Source organism: Eulemur rufifrons, chromosome 6, assembly GCF_041146395.1.
Source record: "Eulemur rufifrons isolate Redbay chromosome 6, OSU_ERuf_1, whole genome shotgun sequence".
Taxonomy (NCBI): domain Eukaryota; kingdom Metazoa; phylum Chordata; class Mammalia; order Primates; family Lemuridae; genus Eulemur; species Eulemur rufifrons.
The window spans coordinates 100,910,723-100,938,255 of record NC_090988.1 but is presented as its reverse complement, the minus strand read 5'-3'; the positions used below and the strand labels follow the sequence as shown (position 1 = coordinate 100,938,255).

The window sequence follows — 27,533 nt, the reverse complement described above, 5'->3', positions numbered from 1 at the left end:
CTCAGCGCCTTCCCACTGCCAGGCCTTTGCACATGCTGTTTCTCTCTGAGCACACCCCTCCTCAGCAGCTAGTCCTCATTCTGCTGGCTCTGGTTTGTGCGGTCCCTCCTCTGACCAATGACTCAAAGCAGATCCCTCTGTGTTGGGCTACTTTGGTCTGTATCGCCACCATAACATTTATTATAATTTGACATTACTGTATTTGTTTACTAGTTTTCTGTCTTCCTAATAAAATAAAAGCTCCTTAAATATTAAAAACAATTGATCTCATGGCAATAGAGAGTAGAATGATGGTTACCAGAGGCTGGGAAGGGTAGCACGGAGTGGGGGATAAAGTGGGGATGGTTAATGGGTACAAAAATATAGTTAGTAAAATAGAATGAATAATATTTGATAGCACAACAAAGTGACTATAATCAACAATAAGTTGGGGTATACTTTAAAATAAGTAAGACTGGAATGTTCCTAACACAAAGAAATATTAAATGCCTAAGGTGACAGATAATTCAATTACCCTGATTTGATTAACTCACATTATATGCCTATATCACATGCACCCTATAAAGATATATTTAATACAACTATTATGTACCCATAATCAAAAAATTTTTTTCATTTTCATAAAAAGATTAAAAAAAAATAGAAGCTCCTTGAAAACTGTCTTAGTCACCATTTCCTCAGCACCAATCATAATGCCCAGCACAGGAGATACTCAAATTTATTTCAGGAATTAAAGGTGTAAATACTTGTCAGGGTAGGTATGCAAGTAGCCTGAACCCAGTCTCACCCTGAGGATACCACAATGGCCTCAACTCAGAGATCAGGATCAAGATTTTTCCTCTGTTTCCCTCCAAAGCTGTGGTTTAACTGTCTTCCTCACTCCCTTACACTCCCTAGCCTGCTCCCACTACCCCTCCCCCAAAAAACCTACTGCCCTAGTCACCAAACCACTCCTCTGACATCTTCCTTCCTCCACAAAACCTTCACGTACTAACTAGAGATAAAATGACAGCATTCACAGAAAACTCTAATTCCAAATGACAAAACTCATCTGTTCAAATTCACTCTGCAAAACCAATGCAAAATGCCAGACATAAGGCAAGCTTAATCAATGTTTACTGGCAACAGCTTTAGTGACTATGAATATTTAAATTTCTGGACAGATGTACTTACTACGTCAGGAAATAGAAGCAAATACTCACCTTAGGTTTTCCAGTTCCAAAGGCAGATTGTAACTAAGGAATTTGTGGAGCTGTTTAATTTTGGATTCCCCAGTAAATTTAATTCTCAGCACTTGATTTAGATATCTGTTAAAGAGAGAGAGACAGAGGGAACAAAGAATCATCGCTCAACTCACCAGGCCTTGCTCTTGAGGCTTTGGCTGGGTTAAACACTCAAGTTCAATACCAGCACAGCCACAGTAACAGTGGGAACCCTGACTGCCATAACTGAGGAGGCGAGCAGGGCTTGGAGAGTCGTGGCATTCCAGGAAGCTGATTTTCGGCCTATTGACCTGTACAGTAGCATTGTTGTAAACAAGTCTTCCTTGGCTCAGGAATTGACTTTTACATGCAAAAAAAAGACTTATGCGTGAGACAAACACCACCAACTGACAGCCTGCACATCAGGAAATAAAGGAAGACCTCTGACTATCATAGCAAACAAATTCTCACTGCTGGTACTTCTGGGAGCCACTAATGTAAAACTAAGTTAGGACCAAGTGATTTGACCACTTACTTTTCCATTGTGCCAAAAAGCCATTTTGGTTCCTTATTGAATGGCATTTTCATACCATGAAATGTGGCCATTTTCTCAGCTATTTCTGCAGAAATATCTGGCAAACTTAATTCTTCGGTATCTAATCGCCGGCTCTGAAATAAAAAAGGGAATTAAAAACTGACATTTACCCAGGTGACCTAAAAAGTGTGAGATCACACAATTTTAAGAACCAGAAGCTAATTTTTATAGTGCATTTAAGTCTCACCCAATGCACAAAATTCCCTTAAGAGTGAACACTGTGTCCTCGCAGATGGTGACCCAGCAATTGCTATGGCACTTCTACAGCGAGAAGCAGGCTACCTCCAAAGGTCTATGTCATTTTGAACCCTTTTTGTGAGAAAGTTCTTCCTTAGATCTTATTAAATTTTTAGGTTACTTTCCTAAGATTCTAGGAAAGTACACTTTCTTGTGATTCTGCCCTCAAAACCCACACAGAATAAATCTATTCATTCTTAGCTAACACTAAAAGTCCATGGCTCCAGCAGTTTATCACAGGATCCAGCTCCTAGCTCTTCCAAAGGCTGGAACGTTCTACTCTCGCGTGTTGCAGTAAGGGGTGGTGCTCAGAACAGGGATCTAATCAGGAGACGTGCCATGAGTTCAGGAGGAACCATCTCCCGCTGCTCCCAGTGGTGGTGTCAGCCCCTAGCCTGGCACAGGGGAGGTGTCTGCAAAGCTGAACAAAGAAACAGAATCAAGGAGGATTTTCTCCCAGCCTGTGGGGCCTGCACTCCCCCTCATGCAGCCTGAGGCCATGCTTGCCTGGGCTACCCTTTTATGGGACGTCCATGGGAGCTTCTGATTGCCTGAGACCTCTACAGTTTCTTTACATGAACCTGAAGAGATATTTCTCTGAAAATGCAAAGCAATACAACACAGGGGTTAACAATGGATGCTCCCAAGTTAGAGAAACCCTAGATCAAATTCTGGCTTTAATATTCATTTCAAAGCTACTTGACCACAGGCAAGTTAAATCATACCCTCTGCTCTGTGCTTCATTTTCCTGATTCTATAAAATGGGAACTGTGACATTAAGTCTCTCCCAGAGCTGCTACAGGACATAATTAATGCATGTGAGGCCCAGGGTAAGTCTCAACAGAGGGCAGATGCCTTAGAATCAGAACTAATAGCTCTTCCATCTTCTACTCAACTCTGGACTCCTCTCCAACATTCTCAACAAATTATCAGGGAGTCAGCTTCCAGTGGCAGGACACATAGGACTTCTTAAGGCAGCTCACTCAATTTTCAAAAATGCCAGTAATGTGTTTGGTAACAGGGAAAACTTAAAGCTAATGTGCTCAAAGACAAACAAATGTCAATATTCCAAGTTCTTTCCCCATCACAGAAAAAGAGAAATAGAGACCATCTACCATTCTTAGGTGTCACTACTCTCACATGCCCTTTGAAAGAAGACTACAGAAATCAGACGAGATGGAATTCATCTGATCCCGTGCAGTGGTAAAGTGTGAACCTAGCTCATGCCTGTAATTCCACTGACTCGAGATGCTCAGGTGGGAGGTTTGCTTGGGGCCAGGAGTTTGAGATCAGCCTGGGCAACATATTGAGACCCTGTCTCTAAAAAAACTTTAAAAATTAGCCAGGTGTGGTGGTGCATGCCTGTAGTCCCAGGTATTCGAGAAGCTGAGGCAGGAGGATCACTTGAGCCCAGGAGTTCAAGGCTGCAGTGAGCTATGATCGCGACGCTGCACTCTAGCCCGGCAACAGAGGGAGACTCATCTCTTAAAAAAAAAAAAAAAAAGTAAACCTAGAAATAACATATAGTATTAGCTTGAATCAAATGAAATTGGCATTTTTGTGGGTCAGAAACAGTTGAATATTGGCAATATCATATGGTTCAAACCTAGTATTTAATAGAATTTTTAAAAAGTCTTCACTATATAGTAAACAATATAAATACATACAAAAGAGCATAGATACAACTAAAGAACTAGAACAAAATCAATTCCACAGATGCTACAACCTATGTGTCCTGATCACTGCCCCTTTTGTCCCTAAGACATTACCATTATTCTGAATTGTGTTAACAATTCCCTTACTCTTTCTAAAAGAGAACTTTTATCACACATGCACTTATTCATAAACAATTTTTAAATTTGCTTTCATCAGGCTTTATAAAAATGGTATGACGCTATTTATAGTCTCTCATAATTTTGTTTTATCTCTCAATATTATACTTTTAAGATTCATCCATATTGCTACTCATAACCATATGAAATGTTTTATATTTACAAAATTCTTTCAAATATTACTAATCATGACGGGCATGTTTTAGGCTCATATGATGGATGACGTTCTGCAGCCTGGTTTTATGAAATGCTAGGGACATCTGTCTATGTCAGCAAACACACCTTGCTACTGTCTGGCATGACTACCCATGGTATGGGTACTAAATTTTACCGTGAGGATGGTAGATACTTTATTATCGCATTTGATTCTCGTGCCTGATAGATGTTACTACCTTTATTGGGGAAATTATAAATAAAAACACAGCCAGGTAGCAAGGAAAAGGTAAAACCTGGCCTGGTGAAAGCATTGTCCATTCACCTAAATACACCCCTTAGGGTTGGCAGCCAGCACTGATGGACAATGCCATGTGTCAATTCAAAGAAGATACCCCTTCTGGGGAGGCAGATCACTAAAAGGCCCCCTGTTTCTGGGCTGTGGGATCAGACAAAGGAGTCCCTTCCTCCAGCCCCCAGCTAGATGCAGCAGAGCACCCCTTAGCCAGGTGCCCTTGTGCTGGGCCCGTCTGTATGCTGTGGAGGTGCAAGACACCCCGTGCAGCAGGGCAGGAGAAGACAGCCACCTGTGATCCTACTCCTCGAGAAGCTTTTACTCAGTTAAGATGTGGAATCTTTTATCAAATCTCCAAAACTAGCTAGGAGGGTGAATGCAGATCAATAAGGATCAGCAAGGCCAACAACACATGACAGTTCCAAAGGCCCAGGGTCACCCTTTCAGTCACAGCTGACGAGGCTCTTGCTGCGTGAAGCATCATGCAGAGTATGGTGTGTGTGTACGGGTAGGAGCCAGAGCTGTTTTAGATGTGCAACACATGTCCCTAAGACATGGCACACTGACAAATGTTATGGCAGCATTAAAAATGCCTCCAGACAAGAAGGTAACACAATCCTGGCTACCTGGAAGTTCTAAGGGGAATCTGACCAGCAAATGGAGGCAGGGCAGATGGGAGACTCCGAACAGTGGGAGAGCACAAACCACCCAGGGACGGAGTGGGAGATGAGAAAAAAGAACAGCAATGGCCCCACGGAGCCATGGCCAGCAATGTGGCAGGGTGTGGTCAGGGCCAAGGTGTTCTAGCAGTGAGTTCTGTAAAGAAGGGCCCCAGAAATTGAGAGGAACAAGGTGTAAAGCAGAAAGTTTCGGGGTAAGCAGCCTGAGGGGACAATGGAATAGTAAATTTGATTTATATTTTAAATTCGGATGAATATATCTTTGTAGGAAAGAAAGAGGTTCTAATATAAGTTCAAAAGAAATTTTGCTTTTCTTGATCTCTGATACAGTCTAATGACATAGGTCACATTTAATAGTCAAACCTCAGCATTTCAGGTTCTTGTAGCAACGAGACAAAGAAGCCGTCTTCTGTCTGTGGCACATGTCAACTACGCATTTATGAACAAATCTTACCGGGATGAACTGCTCCAGTCGGCCTTGGGGAAAGATGCCATAAAGTTTTGGCCCAAGTGACCTCTCTGCAAGAATGGCAAACATAACGCTCTCCAGAACCATGGCCTCAGCCCCCTACAACAGATGGCGACAAATAGGTGTTTACTGAGTGTTTGCTATGTGCCAGGCATCAGAAGTGCTTTCAAAGTAACAGTTCAATCATCACAATTATTCTTTGATGTGGGTATTAGCATGATTATCATACTCATTTAACACAGAAGACAGAGAGGTTCCACAGTCACAGATCTTGTGATTTTCAGGATCCATGCTTGTAAGCATTACACTATATTGATGACATTTAAAATTCAAGTAAAATTTAGGTCACCAGCACAATGGGAGTGAACAACATCCATCAGCGCTTTGACTGCTTCTGTGATTTTACAGCCTATACATGAGTCTCACCTGTGGATCTTATCAAAGGCCACATAATACCATCCTTTCCGGTGAGAGCTTTTGGTCAAGAGTGCCTGTGAAAAGCAAAGGGTGCACAGGGCCTCTGCCTACTAACTTGGTCTATGGATCCAATATGTTGGAGAATTACTGATTTAGGTCCAGGATCTATGGCTTTTTGGTCCAAAGAGTACCATAGCCTGGAGCATTCTAGGTTTCTATTTTCAGCTTATATATCCAACCTTTTCCTCTGTAGTTTAATGTCTGTCTTCTTGCCAAAATCTCCATAATGCTCATATGTTCAATCTTCACTCCTAATAATTAATTTGGGATCTATAATCATTTTGTCTTCAAAACCTATCCTTTGGTCTCAATTCAAATTCATTCCTTAGCCTTTTCCCCTTAAACAGCAAATTACAGCTTAAGAGTGTCCGTGCGCTGGGGTGGTGGAGTGGAAAGGAGTCATTCTCAGCTAGAGGTGCACGTGAATGTCTTAAAGAGCTTTTACAAATGGAGATTCCTAGGTCCTAACCCTGAGCGTCTCAGTGGATGTATCTAAGGAGAGGTGCCAGCAGGTGTGCACAATTTCCAGAGGATTGTAATTCACCCCTGTGGGGAAACCTGCTGTGGGGGACATGACCCCAGAGAAACATTGTTTAAAACACACTCACCTCACAAAAAACAAACTAAGAAACGAAGAGGGCAACCCATTAAGCAAGGACGTAATATTAGAGTTAGTAAGAAGAAGAAGAAAAAAAAGCTTCTTCCAGAGGATATAAACCACATTAAAGTAAAAAATCAGTCAGTCACTTTTACACTTTGTGGAGACAAACGGATTTGTTGGTAATCCTCCACAATTATGGTCCAACCACCATCTTGTATAATCCCCACAATTATGGTCTAACCATTATCTTGTGAGGCTTAATATTTCCTAATTTGAGGTTTTGTGTGACCATACAGATACAGCATTAATCTACCAAGTTAATGAATTTTTATTTTTATTTATTTATTTAGAGACAGGGTCTCAATCTGTCACCCAGGCTGGCGTGCAGTGGCCCAATCATAGCTCACAGCATCCTCAAACTCCTGGGCTCAAGTGAGCCTGCCTCAGCCTCCCAAGTAGCTGGGAATACAGGGGTGCTTCACCATGCCAGGTTAATTTCTTAATTTCTTGTAGAGATGGGGTCTCACTATGTTGCCCGGGCTGGTAGTTAATTGATTTTAGAGCAGGATAATCAGAAAGTTTTATTTCTTAAACCTTAGAGATTGACAAATACCTAATATTTCTATTTAGTTGGCAAAGGTTTTCAACTACTTATTTAATCTTTACAGTAAACCAATCTAAGAGGTGCAGTCACTGCCGGCCCCATTTTACCTAAAAGCCCAGTGTGAGTGTACCCAAAGGCCTGCAAAGCACCCTCCAAGTCACTAGGTGGATACACGCTCCACTGCTATGCAGGGAGCCGTATGCCCTGGAGCTCCGGAGACTGCGGTACCTCCCACACTGTGTACGGTGCAAAAGCAGAGGCGGGGTAGTATGGGAGAAGAGGGTGCTCAACTCAGCTCCTAGGCCAGGTAATCTGCCATTTGTGGCTTTCACAGCCCTTTGCCATCTATAGAATCTCCCACAGAATTCTAACTCACTTCTCAAAGAGCAGGATGAGGCTACCCAAAATGTCTAGGTATCCAGAATTTTGTCAGAATTAAAATTTGTTTTTCAACTTTCCAACTTTCAGCACTGTGGAATGACTAAGCTGAAGAGCATCAGGGTTGGCACTGTATAAAACACATATACGCTGGGTGCCGCTGCTCATGCCAGTAATCCCAACACTCTGGGAGGCCACAGTGGGAGGGTCACTTGAGGCCAAGAGTTTGAGACCAGCCTGGGCAACACGGCGAGACCCCATCTCCACAAAAATTTTTTTTAAAAAATAGTCCAGTGTGGTGGTGTGCGCCTGTGGTCCCAGCTACTCAGGAGGCTGAGGGAGGTAGATCGCTTGAGCCCAGGAGTTTGAGGCTGCAGTGAGCTATGATCACTACACTCTAGCCTGGGTGACAGAATGAGACCTCCTTTCTAAAAATAACAACAACAAAAAAAAGACAGATATGTGTCCAATCCTAAATATCCCTTTAAGTTTAAAATCTCAAATTTTTTTTTTCCCTTTGAGACAGGGTCTTGCTCTGTTGCCTGGGCTGGAGTGCAGTGGCATGATCATAGCTCACTTGTAACCCTAAACCCCTAGGCTCAAGCGATCCTCCTACCCCAGTCTCCTGAGTAGCTGGGACCATAGGTACATGCCACCACGCCTGGATGGTTTTTTTTTATTTGATACAGAGACGAGGTCTCGAGGTCTCGTTATGTTGCCCAAGCAGGTCATGAACTTCAATTTTTATGCATAGATTTAAACCTTACTTTATTACTTCAGGAAGTTCAGCATTTTGTACAGCATGTCCACTTGGAACAAAGGATTCTTGCAGCTGACTCTATTTACATCTGGCACTGGTACTTGGATTGAATACACTGGCCAGAGCTGAGTCAACCCATTCCCAGAAATAGTGCAGAGAAGATGGAAAGAGCCTTAAGAACTTTCCGTTTCTCTTTAGCATTGTTCTGAACAATGTAAACAAAAAGAGTCTTTGTTCTTAAATAACATTGCAGTTCAGTATTTATTCAAAGTAGGAAGAAAGAGGGGAGGGCGTGTGGAGGGTAGAATATGGGAGAAGAAAACATGAGAGAGAACACCAAGGCACAACGGATTGGTTAAGAAGGATGGCAGGTAATCTTAGAGTGTAGCCACTGCTAGTGGTCTTTTTGTAATCACTAAGTCTCCAAACACCTTCCCGCTGCTACTTAAAGAAAACGAGCATGGTAATGAGTGGGACAGACATGGCTCCGTCCAACTCCCACCATGCCCTGGTCCAGCCACAGGCCATGGAACCATAGCTGGTGACAGTTGAGGGAAAACTGGTCCTACTTTTTCAGAAGAGAAGATCCATACCTCAACTGGAAACTATTTACTTCTACTTCAGAGGCAAAGATTTTCATACATTCACCCAGAAAACACTTATGAATGTCAACTATGAACCCGGCACTGTGTTAAGCACCAGGGAAACAGAAAATGAGGCATGTAAGACCCCTGCCCATGTGTGGCTCACACCTGAGAGGAAGAGAAGTAGACAATAAATGAGCACGTGCAGCTGCAGACTGGGCCACAGAGGGTGACTGATGTGACAGTGTGAAAGAGTGGGTATTTCAGAGGAGGTAACACTGAACTGACCCGAGACCTGGGGGGTTGGAAGGAGCCATAGCAACACCCCCAGGAACACCAGGCCCTGCGGAAAGAAGGAATAAGATGGTGCATTCAAGGAACTAGGAGGGGCCGGTCTCACTGGAAAAGAGCAATCAGGAAAAGCAAGAGAACAAGATCAGCCTGGATAAGTTGGTGAGATTGCTGGGTGGGCTGGAGCTTACAGAAAGGTCTGGGCCAAATATATTCAGAAGTTCTCAACATGCTGGTGATGCGTAAAGCTCATGAACTGGGTGTGATCCCCAAGGGACAGAGGAACCAGCACAGGGCCTGAGAAGTCCCAAATGTAGAGCAGTGGCTTCCAAACTGACTGTCACCACAGTAAGAAAGGCATCTCACATGGCAATCTAACGCACACAGCCTTAAGACAAACATTATACAAAGCAATACTTACCCTCACAACTGGGTAACGTTTTCTAATATTTACTTCTCTATTTCATTTTAAAAAGCAACAAAAATGCTAACATCTCATGCCCCATTAGAGGTCGGCAAGCCACCATTTGAAAAATTGATTTAAATTTGGGCAACAAGAAGAGGGAGCAGGAGGCAAGGTGAGGGTAAGACGCCTGGGATGAGAAGGAGAGGGGCATTCTGTGTCGGATACTGCTGAAGGTCAAACAGAAGTGGCTACTGGATATGGCGACGTGGAAACTGTTGGTTTCAAAAACAAAAATAAGGCCAGGCGCAGTGGCTCACGCCTGTAATCCTAGCACTCTGGGAGGCTGAGGCAGGAGGATCACTTGAGGTCAGGAATTTGAGACCAGCCTGAACAAGAGTGAGACACCGTCTCTATAAAAAAAAAAAAGAAAAAGAAAGAAAAATTAGCCAGGCGTCACAGCATACCTGTAGTCCCAGCTACTCAGGAGGCTGAGGCAGGAGGATCGCTTGAGCCTAGGAGTTTGAAGTTGCTGTGAGCTATGATAATGCTATTGCACTCTAGCCCGGGTGACAGAGTGAGACTCTGTCTCAAAAAAAAAGGGGGGGGGGAGGAGAACTAGATAAGAATTGAAGTAGTTTGACTTTTCACTTTATAAAGTTTCATTTATTTAAAAAATTAAAATCCAGTACTAAGAATAACGATAATATGAGCCTCTTGAGAAGATGTAACAGCATTTCCATGGTATTCTAGCCAAAAACACATAACATCATTCCAATCATGAGAAAGCATTAGGCAAACCAACATTGAGTAGACAATCTCCAAAATAACTGATCAATACTCTTCACGAGTGTCAAGATTATAAATAACAAAAACAACTGTTACAGGTTGAAAAGGACTAAGGAGAAAGAGCCAAATGCAATGTTGGGATTCTGGCTAAATTCTGGAATAGAACAAAAGAAAACATTAGTGGAAAAACTTGTGTAAAATTCAAATAAGGTGTGTAGTTTAGCTCCTATTATTGGATCCATGTTCATGTCCTGCTTTTGATCACTGAACTGTGGTTATGGAAGAGAGGTTACACGACATTAGGAAAGCTGGGTACAGGGTGTGCAGGAATGCTTTGTACTATTTTTGTATTTTTTTCTGTAAGTCTAAAATTAGTTTGAAATAAAAATATCAAAATAAATTGATATAAAAAAGATTAGAATCAAGCAATATGATAAAATTAAGTTACCAATTCTGTATGGTGGGTATAAAGGTGTTTATTGCATTATTCTTTGTACTTTCCTATACTTCCAAAACTTTCTCTAAAAAAGAGATTGGGAAGTGAGAAAGCAGAGACAGTAGACACTGTCTCAAGAAATCTTGCCAGGAAAGGGAGCAGGGACGGGGGCAGCCAAGGAGGGCACCAGTCAAGTGAGTGGAGGGAAGATGGAGCCCTCCTGGGGCTGAGGAGGTGCAGTCAGTCAGGAAGGCGAGAAGGCAGGCACAAGTCAACAAGTGAGGCCCGAAAGCAGATGAGAGAAGAGCTGGAGTGTGGAACACGGGCAAGGAGGGCCCTTCCAACAGGGCACGGTCAGTGGCGAAGACAGGCACAGACGCAGCGGAAGGCTCTTGTACAATGAATGCAAAGACAAGGGATGAGGAAAGAAGCGGCCGAGGGCTCAGGTTCTGCAGCCCCCAGCATGGGCACGGGCGAGGCGTGACGGGAGAAGAGAAGCCTGAAACAGACCTCTCGCATCAAGAGACAAAACACGCTGGAGAAAGTTGGCAGGCTTCCAGGTTGCATGCCCACCTGAGGCTCGGCACCATGTCGTAAAATGAAGCTGCTCTGCCTAATGGTACAGTTCTTCTCGCACAGTACTCAGTGCTGGGCGTGGCACAGAGAAGGCAGGAGGCTGCTGGGCTCGGCAGGGCAGGGCTTCAGGAGAAGAGCACAACAGAGAGCGAGTGGAGAAAGGCAGCTGGGAATGTGGAAGGAAAGGCTCATATGGCAGAGCGTGAGTCCTCAGCTGGGCAAGGCGGACAGGAGACGGAAGGCAGGTGACAGTGGGAAGGTGGTGGCGTCTGCACTGGAGCTCTCAACGGTGGGCACTGAGCCATGGCTACAGGGGTATCAAAGTGAGCTGTGAGGTCAGCAGGTGGAGGACTGACGAGACAGGCATGTAAGAGGCGATACAACTTCTGGTGAAAAGCTCTGGGGAACATACGTGAGCAGATGAGGGAGAAGGAATGGAGGGAAAAGACTGTTAGGGGCTGAGGAGGTTAAGATACAAGGCCAGAGAACTGATGGCAAGAAACAGCCTGTGTACTGAAATCTTCACCAATGGACAGCAGCTGTCAGGAGGGTAAAGGGTGGTAGAGTCACTTGGCGTGAACCTCAGAGCAACTGGGGTTTTCAATGGAGGAAAATGGTTGAAAGCAAGAACGAGGGAGAAGCAAGAAGACACCAACCCCACAGGTGGCCCTGAGGTACTTGGGAGACGATGGGGAAAGTTCTCCTCTCGAGAAGAGAAGATTGTAAGGGAGGGGGGTCGTCTGGGACAGCGAGGCTTTGGAGATGGCCAGTCTGGAGGAAATGCTCAGAAAGGTGGAGTCTACAAACCAACAATGGCCATTCAAAGGGCTCAAATAAGAAGACAAAGCAACTCCTCCACTCTGACAATCAACTGCCTATCTTTTGACCCAAAAGGATTGTATGTGAAATCAGACTACCTGCTATTTCCTGGTAGGCCCTGAGGTGGAAGAGGAGGTATAGCTGTTATTGACGGGTTGGGGGCGGGGGGGGGGGGGGGGGGGGGGGTCATCTGGGACTGATGAGAGGAATGGACAAGAGCCTGTGTACCAGCTGGCAAGGGGAAGAACATGCCTGAGATGTCTAACTGGCACCAGCTGCAACCAGCCTTCAATAATTCTTCATCACACCCTGCTATCTACCAGCTGCTGCAGTTGCAGTAAGATAGCACCAAGCACAAGAGCCTGCTCTGAGTTCAGCATCTCATAAAGGCAGATAGACAACCATGTAATACTGAAAATTTACAGCCACACAAAGTGCAAAGGAGAGCTACATGGTGCCGAGAGAGCATGAAATGGAGGCGCCGACCTTGTCTAGAGAGCCAGGAGGGTACTCCCTGTGGAAGGAGTCTGAGCGGATTCTCGTTATGAGAAAACTGGGGTGTGAGAAATAGGTGAAGGCACGGAGACCCAGCAGGAAAAGCATCTGCAAAGGCCCTGTGGCAGGGAGAAAGCCATAGGGTTTAGGACAATATGGCTGGAGAGCAGGGAATAACGGGGAATATGTTGTGAGAAGAAGCTGGAAAGGTCAGCAGGGGTCAGACCATGAGAACCTGGTACGATAAAGCCCATGTAACTAGGCCAGAGGCAGGGAGTAAGCACAGAAGGATTTTAAACAAAAGGCTGACATGATCAGATCAGCAATTCAAAAAGGTGACTTTTAAAAGGAATGGTTTGTGGGAAACAAGAGAAGTGGGAGACCAGAAAGGACGCGGTGGTGGCTTGGATGAGGGAGGTGGGGGTACAGATGGGAAGGAGGAGGCAGATCCAGAGGTACAATTCAAAGGAAACAATCACCTGAATTCATGGTTTGGATACGGGGATGAGAGAGAGCAGGGTCTCCGAGGAGATTCCCTGCTTCCTGGCCTACATAACTGACTGACTGGCTGAGAAAGAGAATACCAGAAAGGACTGGATTTTGATTTTGCTGTGGGGAGAGGGAAGAGATCACATGTTTGGTCTGGGACATGGCAAGTTTGAGGGGCCTGTGAGGCACCTAAGGAGAGACTGCTAGCCAACAGTGTTAGCTCCAAGCAGGCCTCTGGGCTGTAGGAAAGAAGTTGTGACCCTTTGCCTATATATCAGTTGGCCCAGGGAGAGAGAACAACAGAAGAAGAGGGTCCAGGACCAAATTATGGGGAGTTCTAACACCAGACAGCAGGAGATGCACTTGCAAGGAAAACCAAGAAAGAAAGGGAGACAGCTATGCTTTGTGTCTTTGTGTTGTGGCCGCCTCAGGGAAGGAAACATTTCAGAAAGGTGGAGGTCATGTCAAATGCTCTGAGAAGTCAAAATAAAATGAGAACTGAAAATGTACTTTGGAGTCAGCATCATGGAGGTCCTGCTGATCCAACATTTTCAGCTATCAGGATGTTCTAAGGTCTGTACACAAAGAGCTCAGAATGGTTGAAACAGAATGTCACTAACTTCCCACCCAATGACTTCTCACCAACTATCACTCCAGAAAGCACAAGTTCTAGGTTCCTCTAGACCAGAGTCCCCAGAGCATGACACATGCAAAACAAACCACTGAAATGTGAGGAAAAAATACTGACACTTTTATTCCTCTATTATCTCATCCTTTCTGATGCCTATTTCTTGATCATTTTAATAATCAGAATATAATTGGTAAAACCAGTATGTTGATGTGTGCATGTATCTCCATCTTAGCTGCATGTACGTTGTGCATGTGCACACATGCACCCCTTCTCTGTGAGCCTGTACGTATGTGGAGAGATGCTCAAAAGGTGCTTCCTCCCAGGGTGGGGAGACCTCTGCCCCGATGCCCTCCTTCTGAGCCTCCATGCATCAGTGCTCTCAGCCTCAAGCCATCTATGCACATGCATTTCAAAGAGTGGGGTCATTTTAACTCACAATTTCTTAGGAAGAAACCTTTCCAATCTGGGTATCACGCATACGAAAAAACACTGTGGCCTGCCCAGGGGAAGAGAGTGGCCACTACAACTGGGCAGTGACCTGCATCCTGATGAGAAGTGTGGGAACTGCGGGGCTGAGAGAGATGCTGCTGCAGCGCAGCCAAGTGCCGCCACATCAGAATATCACACACAAATGTCACCCAGACCTGCATCTCTCAGCACCCCAAATGGTGTTTAGACTGCCATAAAGACACCAAACTTCCACCATCTTTACTCTCAGGAGGAATCAGGACTGCTCAGTGCTCACCTGGTCTTAATGAGGTGGCTCCAACAGACCAAGAGACCTTCCTGTAAGAAAGACCAGAATTTTCCACCGCAGATAAGAGGCACTGCCAAACCGCAAAGTAATGAGATTTGCAAACACGAGGGTACATCTCCCAAAGACACAGAATGGACTGAATTACTTACTTGAAATTCATTTTCTTTCTGAGCTTGTTCGGATCCCTCTTTATTACAGGACCTCTATGAATGAGAAAAAGCAAACACTTCCGGTGAGATGGGGAATGCTGAGCAGACACTAACTCTGCAACCACCAGAATAGTCAGGCTTTACAAAACATCACAGATCTTTAAGGAGGGTTTCTCAGCCCACCGATGTGATCGGCAGCAGTATAAATGCACCAGCAGCCTCCAGCACTAGTACCAGCGCCTTAGAAAGTACTTCATTGCTTTATAAGAAAAGGGATGTGCCGTTGAGACCCAAGAGCTGCATGTGTCACAGGCGTCCCTATGTATCTTTCACAATTTCATTGTCAGAGGAAAGTCAAGAGAGCGCACTCTTCCAATCAGGCTTTCTACAAACAAGCAGTCAGGCTGAGTCTCTCACCACTTTAGCTACGTGGTTCTTTCAAGTCAACCTGCTATAACAGGGAGCGTAAACACAGCTGTGGACAGCCATGGTCAGCACAGAACTTGGACGGAGAAGAAAGGTCTGTGCAGGCAGGAAACCTGGCACAGAATCTGCGCAGACATGCCAGGCCGGCTTTCCATTTTCACACTAATCCTTCTAGTTCAGCTGGTCACCAGCTCAACCTGAATTGTTCCTTCACCAAAAAGAGGATTGTGTGAATTTAATAAAGTCTCTAAAATTATTTTATATATTAAAGAATACTTTTATATCACTTTCCTCAATGAAATTGCAAATTATTGGTATCAAGGATTCTAGCAATAACAACATACTAGATTAACTACCATAAGCAACTCTTGGCCTACATTCTTTCTTCATGGCACAGATCATACATTTTAAAAGCAACTCCCCCCACCCCAAGTGCTTTAAAAACCTTCACACTATCTTTAGTAAGGGAACGAGGAAAAGTCAAGTCAGAAATTGTGTCATGTCAAAATTTTATATTCAAACACTGCCTCTAAAAATACATTATTTGTTACAATTAAACTAAGTCTGCTTAAGCCAGACACAAAAGGAATCCCATAAAGGAAACCTCTTTAAAAAATTTAAGGCAACAGATTCTTGAACATCCCATGAAAAACATACCTTTCCATTCCACAGCTTTATCAAAAATACCTGTACCAAGGGTGAAAAGTGTGGACAGGAAAAAAAAATGCCATGTTAAGCAACACCAGCTACTCTAGCACCATTAAAAAAAACCTAGTGATTTAAAGCAACCACTCTCATCCATCATACACTGAAATAACATTCCACAGACATTTTAATGCGTGTTTTGTATAAACAGTACGTTCTATCTACTTGATATAAAAGTAAACAAAATAAATATCCATGTTCACGAAGCTATCTGCAAAAGGCTCTTAATGCTTGCACTGATACATACTCAATAATACCTTTAGCACACAGTTAAGTACATTTGATACAAAGTACGGAAAGTAAAAATGGGGATATGATATTTTCATTTGTGTAATCTGTATTTCTCTGATGAAAAGATGTTACAGGTTAAATCCCGTTACAATGAAAGCTATAAAAATCAAAATACTATAATACCTTCAGATCTTTGCTGATGATCTGACGTATGACATGATAAACTCTAGGGAGGAGTACCGAGGTAACAGGAAAGCCTCACTCCATCCTTAACTCTAAATACTCTCATGACTGCATCATTATCACAGATTTGTACCAGGTCCCCTCTCTCAAGTAGTCGGTAAGTTCCTAATGACTAGGAACTCCCACTTTTATTTATGATTAGTCTTCCCTCAGAGCACAAGGAAATCCTGATGCTTACTACACTCTTTCTTTGGACTGCATAAATAAATAAACATTTCCACACAGTGAAGCACAAGGCAAACAAGCCCAGGGAGCAGCCCCGTGCAGTGGAGCCTACTGGCCACAGCAAATTCACATCCATGGTCTCAGTAATGGGAGAACTGGCTGCGGAGTTAATTAGAACACTGGAGTTCAAATGTCCCTTAAAAAGTCCTTGTGCTTTTATTCCTCAAGGAAAGTTAAGAACAAAAAAAGTTCTACAATCTGATATAATAGATATTAACACATTAACTGCCATGAGAGTTGTATTTAAAACTCACTCTAGTTTTGACCCTGGGGCCGCATGAAGCATATATAAAATCTTGTTGATGTTCTTATTGTTACAATCAATATTGACAATTTAATTCTAAAAATGTGGACTAAATGAATAGCAATCAATAAATTTTGTTTTTCTATTTACATTTACCTTAAAATTACAATCAAAGTTTTTATTCTATTTTCATAAAACACTGTGGCCCCAGGGAAAAGTTTCTGGGTTTTTTGCGTGGCAGTCAATGTGTTAATACTTTGTAGTAAAAGATTTAATATGACAAATAAGGAATTTAGATATCCTTCTGAAATGTTATAACGGGATTTGACCTGTACAAAATTCTAAATGACTATGGTTATTCCTATGCTGTTATTACTCTAACTGTATCTTCTTAGGGAGATACAGTTAATGGGTTATTTAGCCAACAGAAGTCCCTTTCCTTTGTCTAATGGTGCTCCTAAAAGCAAGTCACTTCATCCAAAGTTACAAATTGGCTTAGTTCCCAAGGCCATTCCTTTTAACATATCAGCACCTTAAGTGGAAATTAACTCCAAAAACAATTTCCCCACCCCTGCCCATCCCATCCCACCTCCAAATAAATGCATTTCGTATATCATAAGAGCACCATCATGAAGGCAAGATGGACTTCTGCAACAGCCAACCCTCTGTTCTGTTTCCTCAGTACAGAATGTTCAGGTTCCCTACGTGCTATAAATAAGAAGAGTAAGACAAGGAAATCTCAAACCAAGTAGATACTCATGCAAAGGCAAGAGAAGACTCCCCCCTCCTGAGGTGAGCCAGGAAGAGACAGACTCACTTTGCCAAAGAGAGGGAGAGAACTTTCTGGTCCAGGAAGATAGGAAGTAAAATATATTTTGAAATCTGTGGGATTATACTTCAGTGGCACAGATTTATTTGAAGCAGATATTAAAATACATGTACAAATATTTAGCATGACTTCAAACTTTTCTCTTACAAGTTAATAAAAATTATCTTTTGTAAGTTATAGAACAAAACTAAACATTTTTACATTTATTAGAAATGTGAACAGTGGTTAATATTAAATAATTATTAAATTTTGTGACATGAACATTATTGTGGTCATTTTTTTAAAAATCATCTTATATAGACACATCTTATATAGACTGAAATATTTGTGGAAGAAATAATATGATGTCTGGAATTTGTTTTAAAATAACCTGGGGAAGTAAGTGAGGGAAAAGATGGAGAAGGAGAATGAACTCTGGGGGTTCATTACCCCCTTCCGTTTACTTTTATATATATCTGAAATTCCCTAAAGTTTTCAAAAATAAACACTGAAATTTCAAGACCTAAGAAATCAGAATGTCTTAAGTATGCATAAGACACCCAACTCTGTACATATACTGCAAACCACTGAATTGTACACTTTAAATGGGTCAATCGTACATTGCCACTGACTTCCTCCCACCTTCTTTCTTTCCTTCCTATTTTGGGCTTGGTTTTCAAGAGAATTTATAAGTTAGAATCATGTATTTGTTAGCCTGTGATGTAGGAAATAAAACAGGCTAAAGTGATAGCAATAATAAAGGAGGCATGATTAATATTTTGTTTTTAAAATTATAGAAGATTTAAAAAGCTGAAACATATTTTTGATTGGCCAAGAACTTTTAAATTTAAAATCTGAATTCTAAGAAGTCTATTAGCTAGGAAGTAAGATGAGAGACTAGAGGACTTTCATTTTTTCTTTACATACTTCCACAATTTAAAAAGTGTTTAAAAGCATATGTTACTTTTATAATACATTTGGTACAAGGTTTCAAATGTTGCTTTTCTGACAAAAATCACATTTTAAGGCTTTGTATTTTAAATGGGACTAGGAAAGTAGTAACTGCTCATATTACAAAGCATGTTCATATTTTATGCTTTGAAAAGAAAATGAAAATGGAAATCAAGAGGTAGTAAGACAACTTTAGGGCCTAGGATGAGGAGATATCACTTTATTAAATTTTGTTATATAATTTTAGGATTTAAAAATCTTCTACTTTAAATTACCCAATATCGCACAATATAGCAGGTTCTTTAAACTATTTAGGCCATCAGACAGAATAAGCTCTTATCATTTGGCCAGTTCTTTTTTTTTGAGACAGTCTTGCAAGAGTACAGTGGCATCATCATAGCTCACTGCAACCTCAAACTCCTGGGCTCAAGCCATTCTCCTGCCTCAGCCTCCTGAGTAGCTGGGACTACAGGTGCACTCCACCACGCCTGACTAATTTTTTTCTATTTTTAATAGAGATGGGGTCTCACTCTTGCTCAGGCTGGTCTTGAACTCCTGGCCTCAAGGAATCCTCCCACGTTGGCTTCCCAGAGTGTTAGGATTACAGGCGTGAGCCACCACACCCAGCCTCATTTGGCCAGTTCTTAATGAAAGATTCCTCTAATAACGAGGGAAGTAGGTTTACGACTATACTGCTTTAATAAAGCCCCATTTGTGAGATGAAACAAAGTAGCATCTCAGTTTTCCCTAGTGTCTGTATTTGTGTGGGTGTATGTATACAAATACATAGTAAAAGTGGCATAAAGAAAGTGGCATGAAGTAGCATATAGCTCTTTAAATGTCATTTAAAACATTGTTCACACCTAAAACATCTTCAAAGTATCTTTAAAGATCTACTATTGCACAGCTGCTCATGGGAGAGATTTTAAAAAGTGATGAATCAGTTACAAAGAATGATGTGTCATCAATAGCATAATAAACTGGAAATGCTATTTAAGAAATCAAATCGTTATTGTCATAAGGAAATAGATACTATATTAAATATAATGGTGGCCATAGAACTAAAATGATACAAATAAGAATGATTTATAGAAACATGGATGATATTTTCTTCTTTCCACCACTCCTTCCCCACCAAAAAAGAACTAAATGGATCATTCGGCTATTGCCTCTTTTAAAAGCTCTATATAAAAGAGCAGATTGGTTGTGGCCTTTAAAAAATGGTTTGGGATCCATAAGTGAATGACCAAAAAACAATAATACAACTGTTAGCTAGACTCAACTTCTAGGGCACCTAAAATTTAGTCTGAAAAATAATCCATCTCTTCACTACCCCGGGATTATCTTCGTGAGTTGAGTACCAAGCACCTCCCAGGCTAGCAGTATTCACCCTGAGAGCAACAGGATGTGTTGCTGCTTCATTTGGAATGTTCTGTAGCTGTGATACTCATTTGGTCCTGGAGTGGCATGGGCTTCTTTACTGTGCAGCTTGTGGCTTTGAAGACTTCTAATATCCACCCTTGTTATCTGACCACACTCAACTCTCTGGAAGAGAAATAATTCTTAACACGGCAGTGGCACCTCTCATAATCCCTGGCCTGCAGAGTCCCTGCTGATGATGAGACTATGTTCCATCTCAGGTGAAGCGGGGCAGGAAAAAGCGTTAGAATTATGACTCCACAGAATGTACAATAGTCATGCGACTCTTTCAATGAACATTTTGCAGTGTATTTTCTTCTCAGTGTTATCATGAACCTTAACCTTCTTTCACCATGATATCTACAAAAAGAATGAAAACATCCTATGTTTATTGCTTTCATGGTTTCTTAGAACACTTTTCTGAAAATATTTTACAGAACACATTACAATGTGAGATCCCAATGCAATGACTTAAAGTATAGCTTTTGTGATTATTTAATGAGTACATGAATCACAAGAATTTAAACAGACAGGTGATTTCTAATATTTTTTGGTAGTTTCTAGAGTATCTTAAATTATCCCAAGGAATATCATAAAACAATTTGATCTTTTTGAACATTAATCATTTCAAATTTGGATGACTTGATCAATGTTGCTGGAAGACTAGAACTTCTAAAAGGCTCTAGGCAACATAAACCAGTACAAAGGTAGGTGAGTGGAAGCCCAGGTAAAAAAGGCTCATTTCAAAATGTATGTCTGATCCAAGGCAACCTGCTGACCTGAGGCTTTCAAGGCTAAAATACCTTCCACATAAATACCCCAAGCGTTGACTTGCCTTTCCTTCTCCAGACATGTTGACATGTTTCCACGTCAGATCGGCATCGCTGAGCTTCATAAAGGTATCGGGTACCCAGCTAAAACATATAAGTGTATACTAACTGACAAGGAGAAAGAAGGAAGTTTATTTCTAATTCTGACCAAAATACATATGGTGTTTCCTTAATGTTGAAAAGTGGTGTGAAGGAAGAAGAACCTAAGTATTATCCTTCAATTAAATTCTCAAGTTGAGACCCATAAATTTCTAAAATTACTATATGTTTGTCATTTTCTACTGAGGAAACAGAAGAAAGGGATCTGATTTGCCTTGGACAAAAAAATAAAAAACAAAAAGTGATATATTCAATACATAACATTCTGAAATCTTAATCACTGTACCTCTTTAAGCACAGCACAAACTGTAGCTGGTGCTACTTAACAAGCATTACAACTTTCTTTTTTAAAAGCATTTCTTGAATCCAAGAACTAAAAGAAAGAAATTAAAGCTGTAGAGAATGCTCCAACTTCAGAGGTCTCATACTATACCGTGAATCGTGTCTGTCACCTGGAAACCAGAGTGCTCCAGGCACGATCGCATGGACAAGCCTGCAGCAGAGAACACATGCACATACAGCTAAAGTGGTACATTACCCCCAATGCCCTTCACTCCACCCAACATAAAGACATTCCTTCCCAAAGAGGGGCGGGCTGCGGTCAAACCATCGTTCCAGGGACCAGAAATCTGCACTGGCTTCATGCTATAAATCCCAAACATTTAAGACCAGCAAGACAAAGACACTTTGAATATGTCAAAATTAGACACAGTAGTCCGTGGTTTATTTAGTTATCAAAAGAAGGCACCAAAGCAGGTATGGAAAGACTATTGGTAGTAATTTGGCAACTATGAGTATGAGCCAAAGAAATATTAGATTAGACCAAATGGGAACACACAATACTAGAAAAATGTTTTACTTCTGAAAGGGAAGTTTTTACTATCTTAGAAATAGATATAATTATACCATATTCAAAAGTACAAGGGAGTCTTTTTAAAAAAGAGAGTGAATAAAACTTAAACTCATAATGACCCTAAAACAATGAGGGGAAAAAAAGATAATTCATAGTATTTAGTTACCAGGGACATGGCTCTCCATCAAGGATCAGCGATACTGCCTTTGTACAGAGATGTGACCTTAGCTCCATAAAGAAATACTTTTAAGTAGCTGATTTCTCAGTAGCCAACAGTTTAATATTAACTATCTATGGGCTGTTCCCTACTTAATTGTGGTTTAATTTCTAATTAAACTGGGGCTAAGAGAAAATAGGGAAAAGGACATTTTGTTCTCTAGACTCAAAAAGGATGGTGTCCCAAATTTTACTCTTTTGAATTCCTAATACATATCTGCGTTGTGCCTTGATACCTTTAATTTTATTATGGTTAGTACTCAAACAAGCACTAATATTAGCCTTCTATTACTCAAAAAACAAACAAAAACATTTTTCCAGACAACACTCAAGAGAGATCTTTGATGTGTATTATAAACATTCATGCCTGTGAGACCGTTCGTAACGGTGAGGCCAAATCTCTCCATTCATGCACAGAAGGAATTGGCTTAACACAGAGTCACTGTTCTGACAGAGGAAGGGACAAAGCAATCCTCTGAGACTTCCGCCAACTGGCACAGGTTACATTGAATGAACAATACGTACTGACATTTGTGTCTTCCACAATTCATGATAAATAAGCAAACTGGTTATTTGTAATCAGCCAAACTTGCTTCTTTGAAAAGGCTGCTACTGGACGTTGCAGAGCTCATGTTCCTTCCCAGTATCAGAAAGGAAAAAAATCAAGTTACATTGATAGCTAAGTTTATAGTTTTAAGCTCTCTTCTAGCAATTGTATCTCTTTCTAACCAGACTGAACTATTACTTCTCAAAACTTCTATTAAACTAGAGCAAATTTTACAGCTGAGTTTGGTTTTCATTATGCAGCTAATGAAAATAATCTCCAACCCATTAAAATTAAAGCTAGTTTATGGGAAACAGACAATAAATTATATCAACATGTATGACTTTAAGATCAGATCAGTATTTTTACGTTTAATAATTTCCTACATACTCAATGATCTTGAGATGTCCTTAAAAAATAAATAAGTTACTACAAATAATATCGTATAGCGGTGTGTGTCTTATCTTGTTCATATTTTCAAAAGGACCCATTCTTGCCCTTTCCATAAACAAGACTTTTCAAACACAGGACTTTTCATAAGCTCCCTAAAACTAACATAAATCCTGAACAAAACCTCCAGGATAGAGTTAGGAAGTTTGCTTATGTCTCATCTGATATAGAAATAGGGGCTGGAAGAGACAGATGTTTGTGGGACAGAAACTGTGGGCCTTAACCCAATCTGAAAATTTTACCTTGGCTTTCTGGCACTTAACCCTTAGAGAACTGCACCAAAAAGCAGTCACTTCATTGTCACTATGGAAATAAAGGAAATTAGATATCTCATAACACCAAGATGAAGAAAAATGAGAAAGTTGAGAAGCATCTAGTTGTTTTAAACCAAGTCACTTGTAAATCATTTGCTGATCAAAGAACATGTGAATACTTGTACTTAATATTTGATTCTCTCAGAGGTAAAAAGTTCAAAAGCTTAAAACTAGAAGGGGAAAGGGAAAGAAGGGGCATACTAAACTGATCTGTCATATAATTAAGCAAAAAAGAATATACATAGGCCTATCATTTGTGGTGGTAGTCTTCAATTAACATTTTTCAAGGAAGGACTGAATTCTAACCCACCTCAACGGATGTTATAACTGCATTTATATAGCTGACTTGGGAGATACCAGTTATATTTGTATAAATACACATACATCTATAGGATGTATATGTGCTTTCATAGGAGGTAGAGTTAAAAAGAAAGCAAGCAGAAAATTTGAATCATCCTATATTTAATTCCGTCTTTAACTCTTAATTTATGAAAATAATGTGATTTATTATTTAGGGCTCTGTATTTGTTCAGCCACATCTCTTAATTAATGCAAACCTTGATAATTTACTATCAATTCTGGCAATTTTTCTGTTGTGATGAGAACAAAAGCTTCACTGTAGACTATAAACATCTTCCATTATAGGCCAGATTCATTCTAAAGAGTTGACCATAAATCAGCAATTTCATTGCATCCAGGCTCCAGCAAAAAATAAATAATAGAAATTTTAAAGCTGGGTTGAAAATATTTGAAAAGGAATTTAAATTCATGGTGAATCCCTGGCACAGTGTGGTAGAACACACTGCTAGCTCACATTGTGAGCACCTTAGCATCCTCTCCACTTTCCTTCTTTCCTACCACAGCCATTTCTCAGAGTCCCTAAATTTAGTTCTCCTCCTCATGTTGTCACAGTATCCCCAGTGACCAACAGTCTACAATGGCCATTAATAGCTGAAACTCTTAACTGGCAACAAGTGTCCCTGTTAAACCCTACAGAGCTTTAAAACCAAAAATATTTACATTTGAGGCTACAGGCCTTATGGTTTAACTCCAACAAAAAAAGTGTACTTGAACCAAGGACTCAACAAACTAAGTAATTATATGGAAAATATAGATTATTCCCACCTATGATGCAAAGGAAAAGCTTTCTTAAAACAAAAATGAGTTTATTGTCTAGTAAGTCAACTGTGAGATTGTCAGAGGTGTGCTTATTAGAAAACTTAGAAAACTACTCATTTCTCTCTATATTCAAGGTACTTTCAAGCATGATTTCAATATATGTATCCTCAGAAATGGAAATTAATTTAACATTTATCTAAAAAAATATAATTGAGAAGCTAAATGTAGAGTACCTCCCCTCCTCAATTAAGAATTGTACATAAAATATACTCTATTCTATTAGTTTGGTAAGAGTCAATTACATTTTAAGTGGCTTCAATTCTGCCTTTTATTTCTCTGAGTTACCCAATAGTCTTTTTTTTCCTTAAAAATAAATAAATTGGTACCAGTGTTATCAAAAGAAAAATAATAAAGAAAGACATAGAAGTTTAAACAAATCTTATTTCTAGACATTTCTGTTATACTCAGTTACTGTAAGGTAATACTTCCAGACTGTTAAAATTTCAAAAAGGACAAAAGAGTAACAATTGACAGTGAATCTTTATTAGTGGAACGGCTAAGTGCCAAGCCACAGGATGTACTGTAGCTGGCTTTTACTGTTACTCATATAGCCACAAGGCACATCCTAGAGCTGGGCTAATATATTAGCCACCAGCTACATGTGACTATTTTAATTTAATTAAATAAAATTTAAAATTCAGTTCATCAGTCACATTCACCACATTTCAAGTGTTCAGTAGTCACACATGGCTGGTAACAAGTGTACTAGCAGCAGCACAGATGTGGAACATTCCATTACTTCCATCACTGCAGTGCTGCTCTGGAGCACAGAACTTGACTCCTAGTTTAGTCTAGTGCATCAAACATATTGTGCACATTTAAAATGCTTCTATTTAAGTAATAAATAGAAATGAAAGCCTCATAAATCAGATTTAAATGAAAGTCTTATATCACATGTAATTTCAGCAGCTATTTATTAAAGTATCTTAAAAGTATTGCTTAGCCAGTGCAATGGCACCCGCCTGTAGTCCCCGCTACTTGAGAGGCTAAGGTGGGAGGATCGCTTGTGCCCGGGAGTTGAAGACTAGCCCAGGCAACATAGCAAGACCCCATCTCAAAAAAAAATAGTAATAATAAAAATAAAAGTATTGCTTAAATGCAAAACACACAAAAACGAAAGAGCAGAAATGGGACTTAATTGTTAAATAGTCCTCAAAGTAAAAAAAAAAAATCCCTAAAAAGATGTTACTTTCACACTTCAGTAAAAGTGCCAGAAGGACATTAATTGACTATTTCAAAAACTGTGCTTTGAAACTGCAACTTCATGAAATAAAAAAACAAATTGCATGGTAAACACAAGAATCTTTTCTGCTTGTGTATTATGAGTAAGGGATCAGTGCTTTCAGTGAGAGTCAACTGTGGGCCTAGCTGTATGCCAGCTGTATTGTACCTAATTACAAAGTGACCTCAGATGTCCTTGGCAAAGTGCACACGTGTGGAATAGCTATGTACCTCCAAACATGCTAACTCATTTCCAGAATTTTTAGATCTCAGACATTTTTACAGCTTGACACAGTCAAGAAAAAACTATCCAATGAAAGGATTCCTTCACTTTATGACAATTTTTTAACAAATGAACATCTAGACTGCCAATTTTAGTGATAACTTTAATATTTCTAAACATAAAATTGAATACCATAGACATGGACACGACCTGCTTTTTAGATTGAGCTGAAATAGACTGGTCTTTTAAAAAATTTAGTCAGATAACTGCTCTGCTCTCTTTCATGAAGATAGAAATGGGCCCTTCCAAATAAGATTAAAATGGATATCAAATCCTAGCGCAGAAATATATCAGTCTGATATTTGTATGTGTGGTCAATGAAATGGCAAATTCATGACATAAATAGTAAAAAATAAACAACTCAGACATTTGGGATGCCCCATAATCGGATAATTCAACGAATAAGGTATTTTAATTGAAAATTAAATTAGATTAAGTGATACAAAAATTTAGAAAGATTATGAATCTAAGAAATTCAGTTTTAAAGAAATTTCAGAAGTAGTTATTGAATTCAGCTTCAATGAGATCATACTTTATTAACTGGGATTACTCTCTAAAATCTTTTTGATTATGCTATAAAACAATACCTTCTCCAAATTAGAATTTTACAATCTAAGTTTAAGCTGAAAATTTCAATGTGTAGAAAATCCAACAATCATCAAACACTATTAAAGATTTAACCAATATTATACCTTCTCTAGATGTAAAACTAGAAAAACTTGTACTAGTTTACTACTAAATAAGAAGTAAAAACAGTAATTAACTTAGAATATAAACAATAAACCAAGTTGTATAGCCCAATTAAAGTAAATGCAATATATTTAAATATCTTTAGTAACATCATTAAGGTATTTAAAATCTCTTTCCAGGTATCTTAGGAAAGAAGATTAAAAATGTTAACAGATTCCTCCCTCCCCAAGTAGCCTATGAACTCACCATCTGTAAAATCGCCCCATACAGCCGCAGGAGCACTTTCCGAGGTTCGTCGCCAATGGTGGCTGTGGTATCAGGTAAGGAACACTGGAACAGCATGTTACTGAGGCCACCTCTGTCAGGAAGAAGAGGATATTAAGTACCTATATTTTGAAGGTAAGCTAAATCACTCTTCTTGGATAAATACAGATGAAAAGTGAGAGTTATATAATAATTTTTCTCATCTTAAGTCTCAATTTATTCTCTCAGGATACTTGGAACATAAATAATTAACTCCACAGTGTTCAGATTAATTCCATGAGTAACATTAAAAACAGGCACAATTCCCAATCTGTTTTTCTAAAGTAGAGTAGGGGAAGAGTTTTTAAAATTTTTTTACATTGCCTATGTGCACCTCTACATGGCACTTGCCTCTAGAGAACAAGTTCCAGAGAGAAATCTCCTCAACACTGGGAATGGGGGGGGCATCCAAGATGCATCCTTGCAATCTCATTTTTCCAGAATCCAAAATTTCTATCATATTCCCATAATTACCAGGCTAAAATCTTAAGGCAATATTTAAACGTTCTCCTCCAAGGCTTTCCACTTGACATGCTGTTCCAAGATCTATCCCTTCTATGCCAGTGTTAGTAAAATTTGTCAACCAATTCTAACAGC

The 27,533-nt window shown here is 40.3% G+C and overlaps 1 protein-coding gene across 4 annotated transcripts in view; it reads right to left on the bottom strand.

Annotated features, from left to right (window-relative positions):
- The window catches only part of CHKA (choline kinase alpha), a 67,652-nt gene that overhangs the window by 17,061 nt on the left and 23,058 nt on the right, over positions 1-27,533 (bottom strand). Inside the window, exons 2-7 of one of the 4 annotated variants that reach the window (XM_069470299.1) lie at positions 26,880-26,991; positions 15,786-15,815; positions 14,703-14,756; positions 5,449-5,562; positions 1,738-1,871; positions 1,203-1,307 (exon numbers count right to left, since the gene is read on the bottom strand). In XM_069470299.1, the coding sequence (XP_069326400.1) occupies positions 1,203-1,307; positions 1,738-1,871; positions 5,449-5,562; positions 14,703-14,756; positions 15,786-15,815; positions 26,880-26,991 (549 nt within the window). The remainder of the gene's footprint in view (positions 1-1,202; positions 1,308-1,737; positions 1,872-5,448; positions 5,563-14,702; positions 14,757-15,785; positions 15,816-26,879; positions 26,992-27,533) is intronic. The other 3 variants (XM_069470300.1, XM_069470303.1, XM_069470301.1) reach the window with 3 other exon arrangements.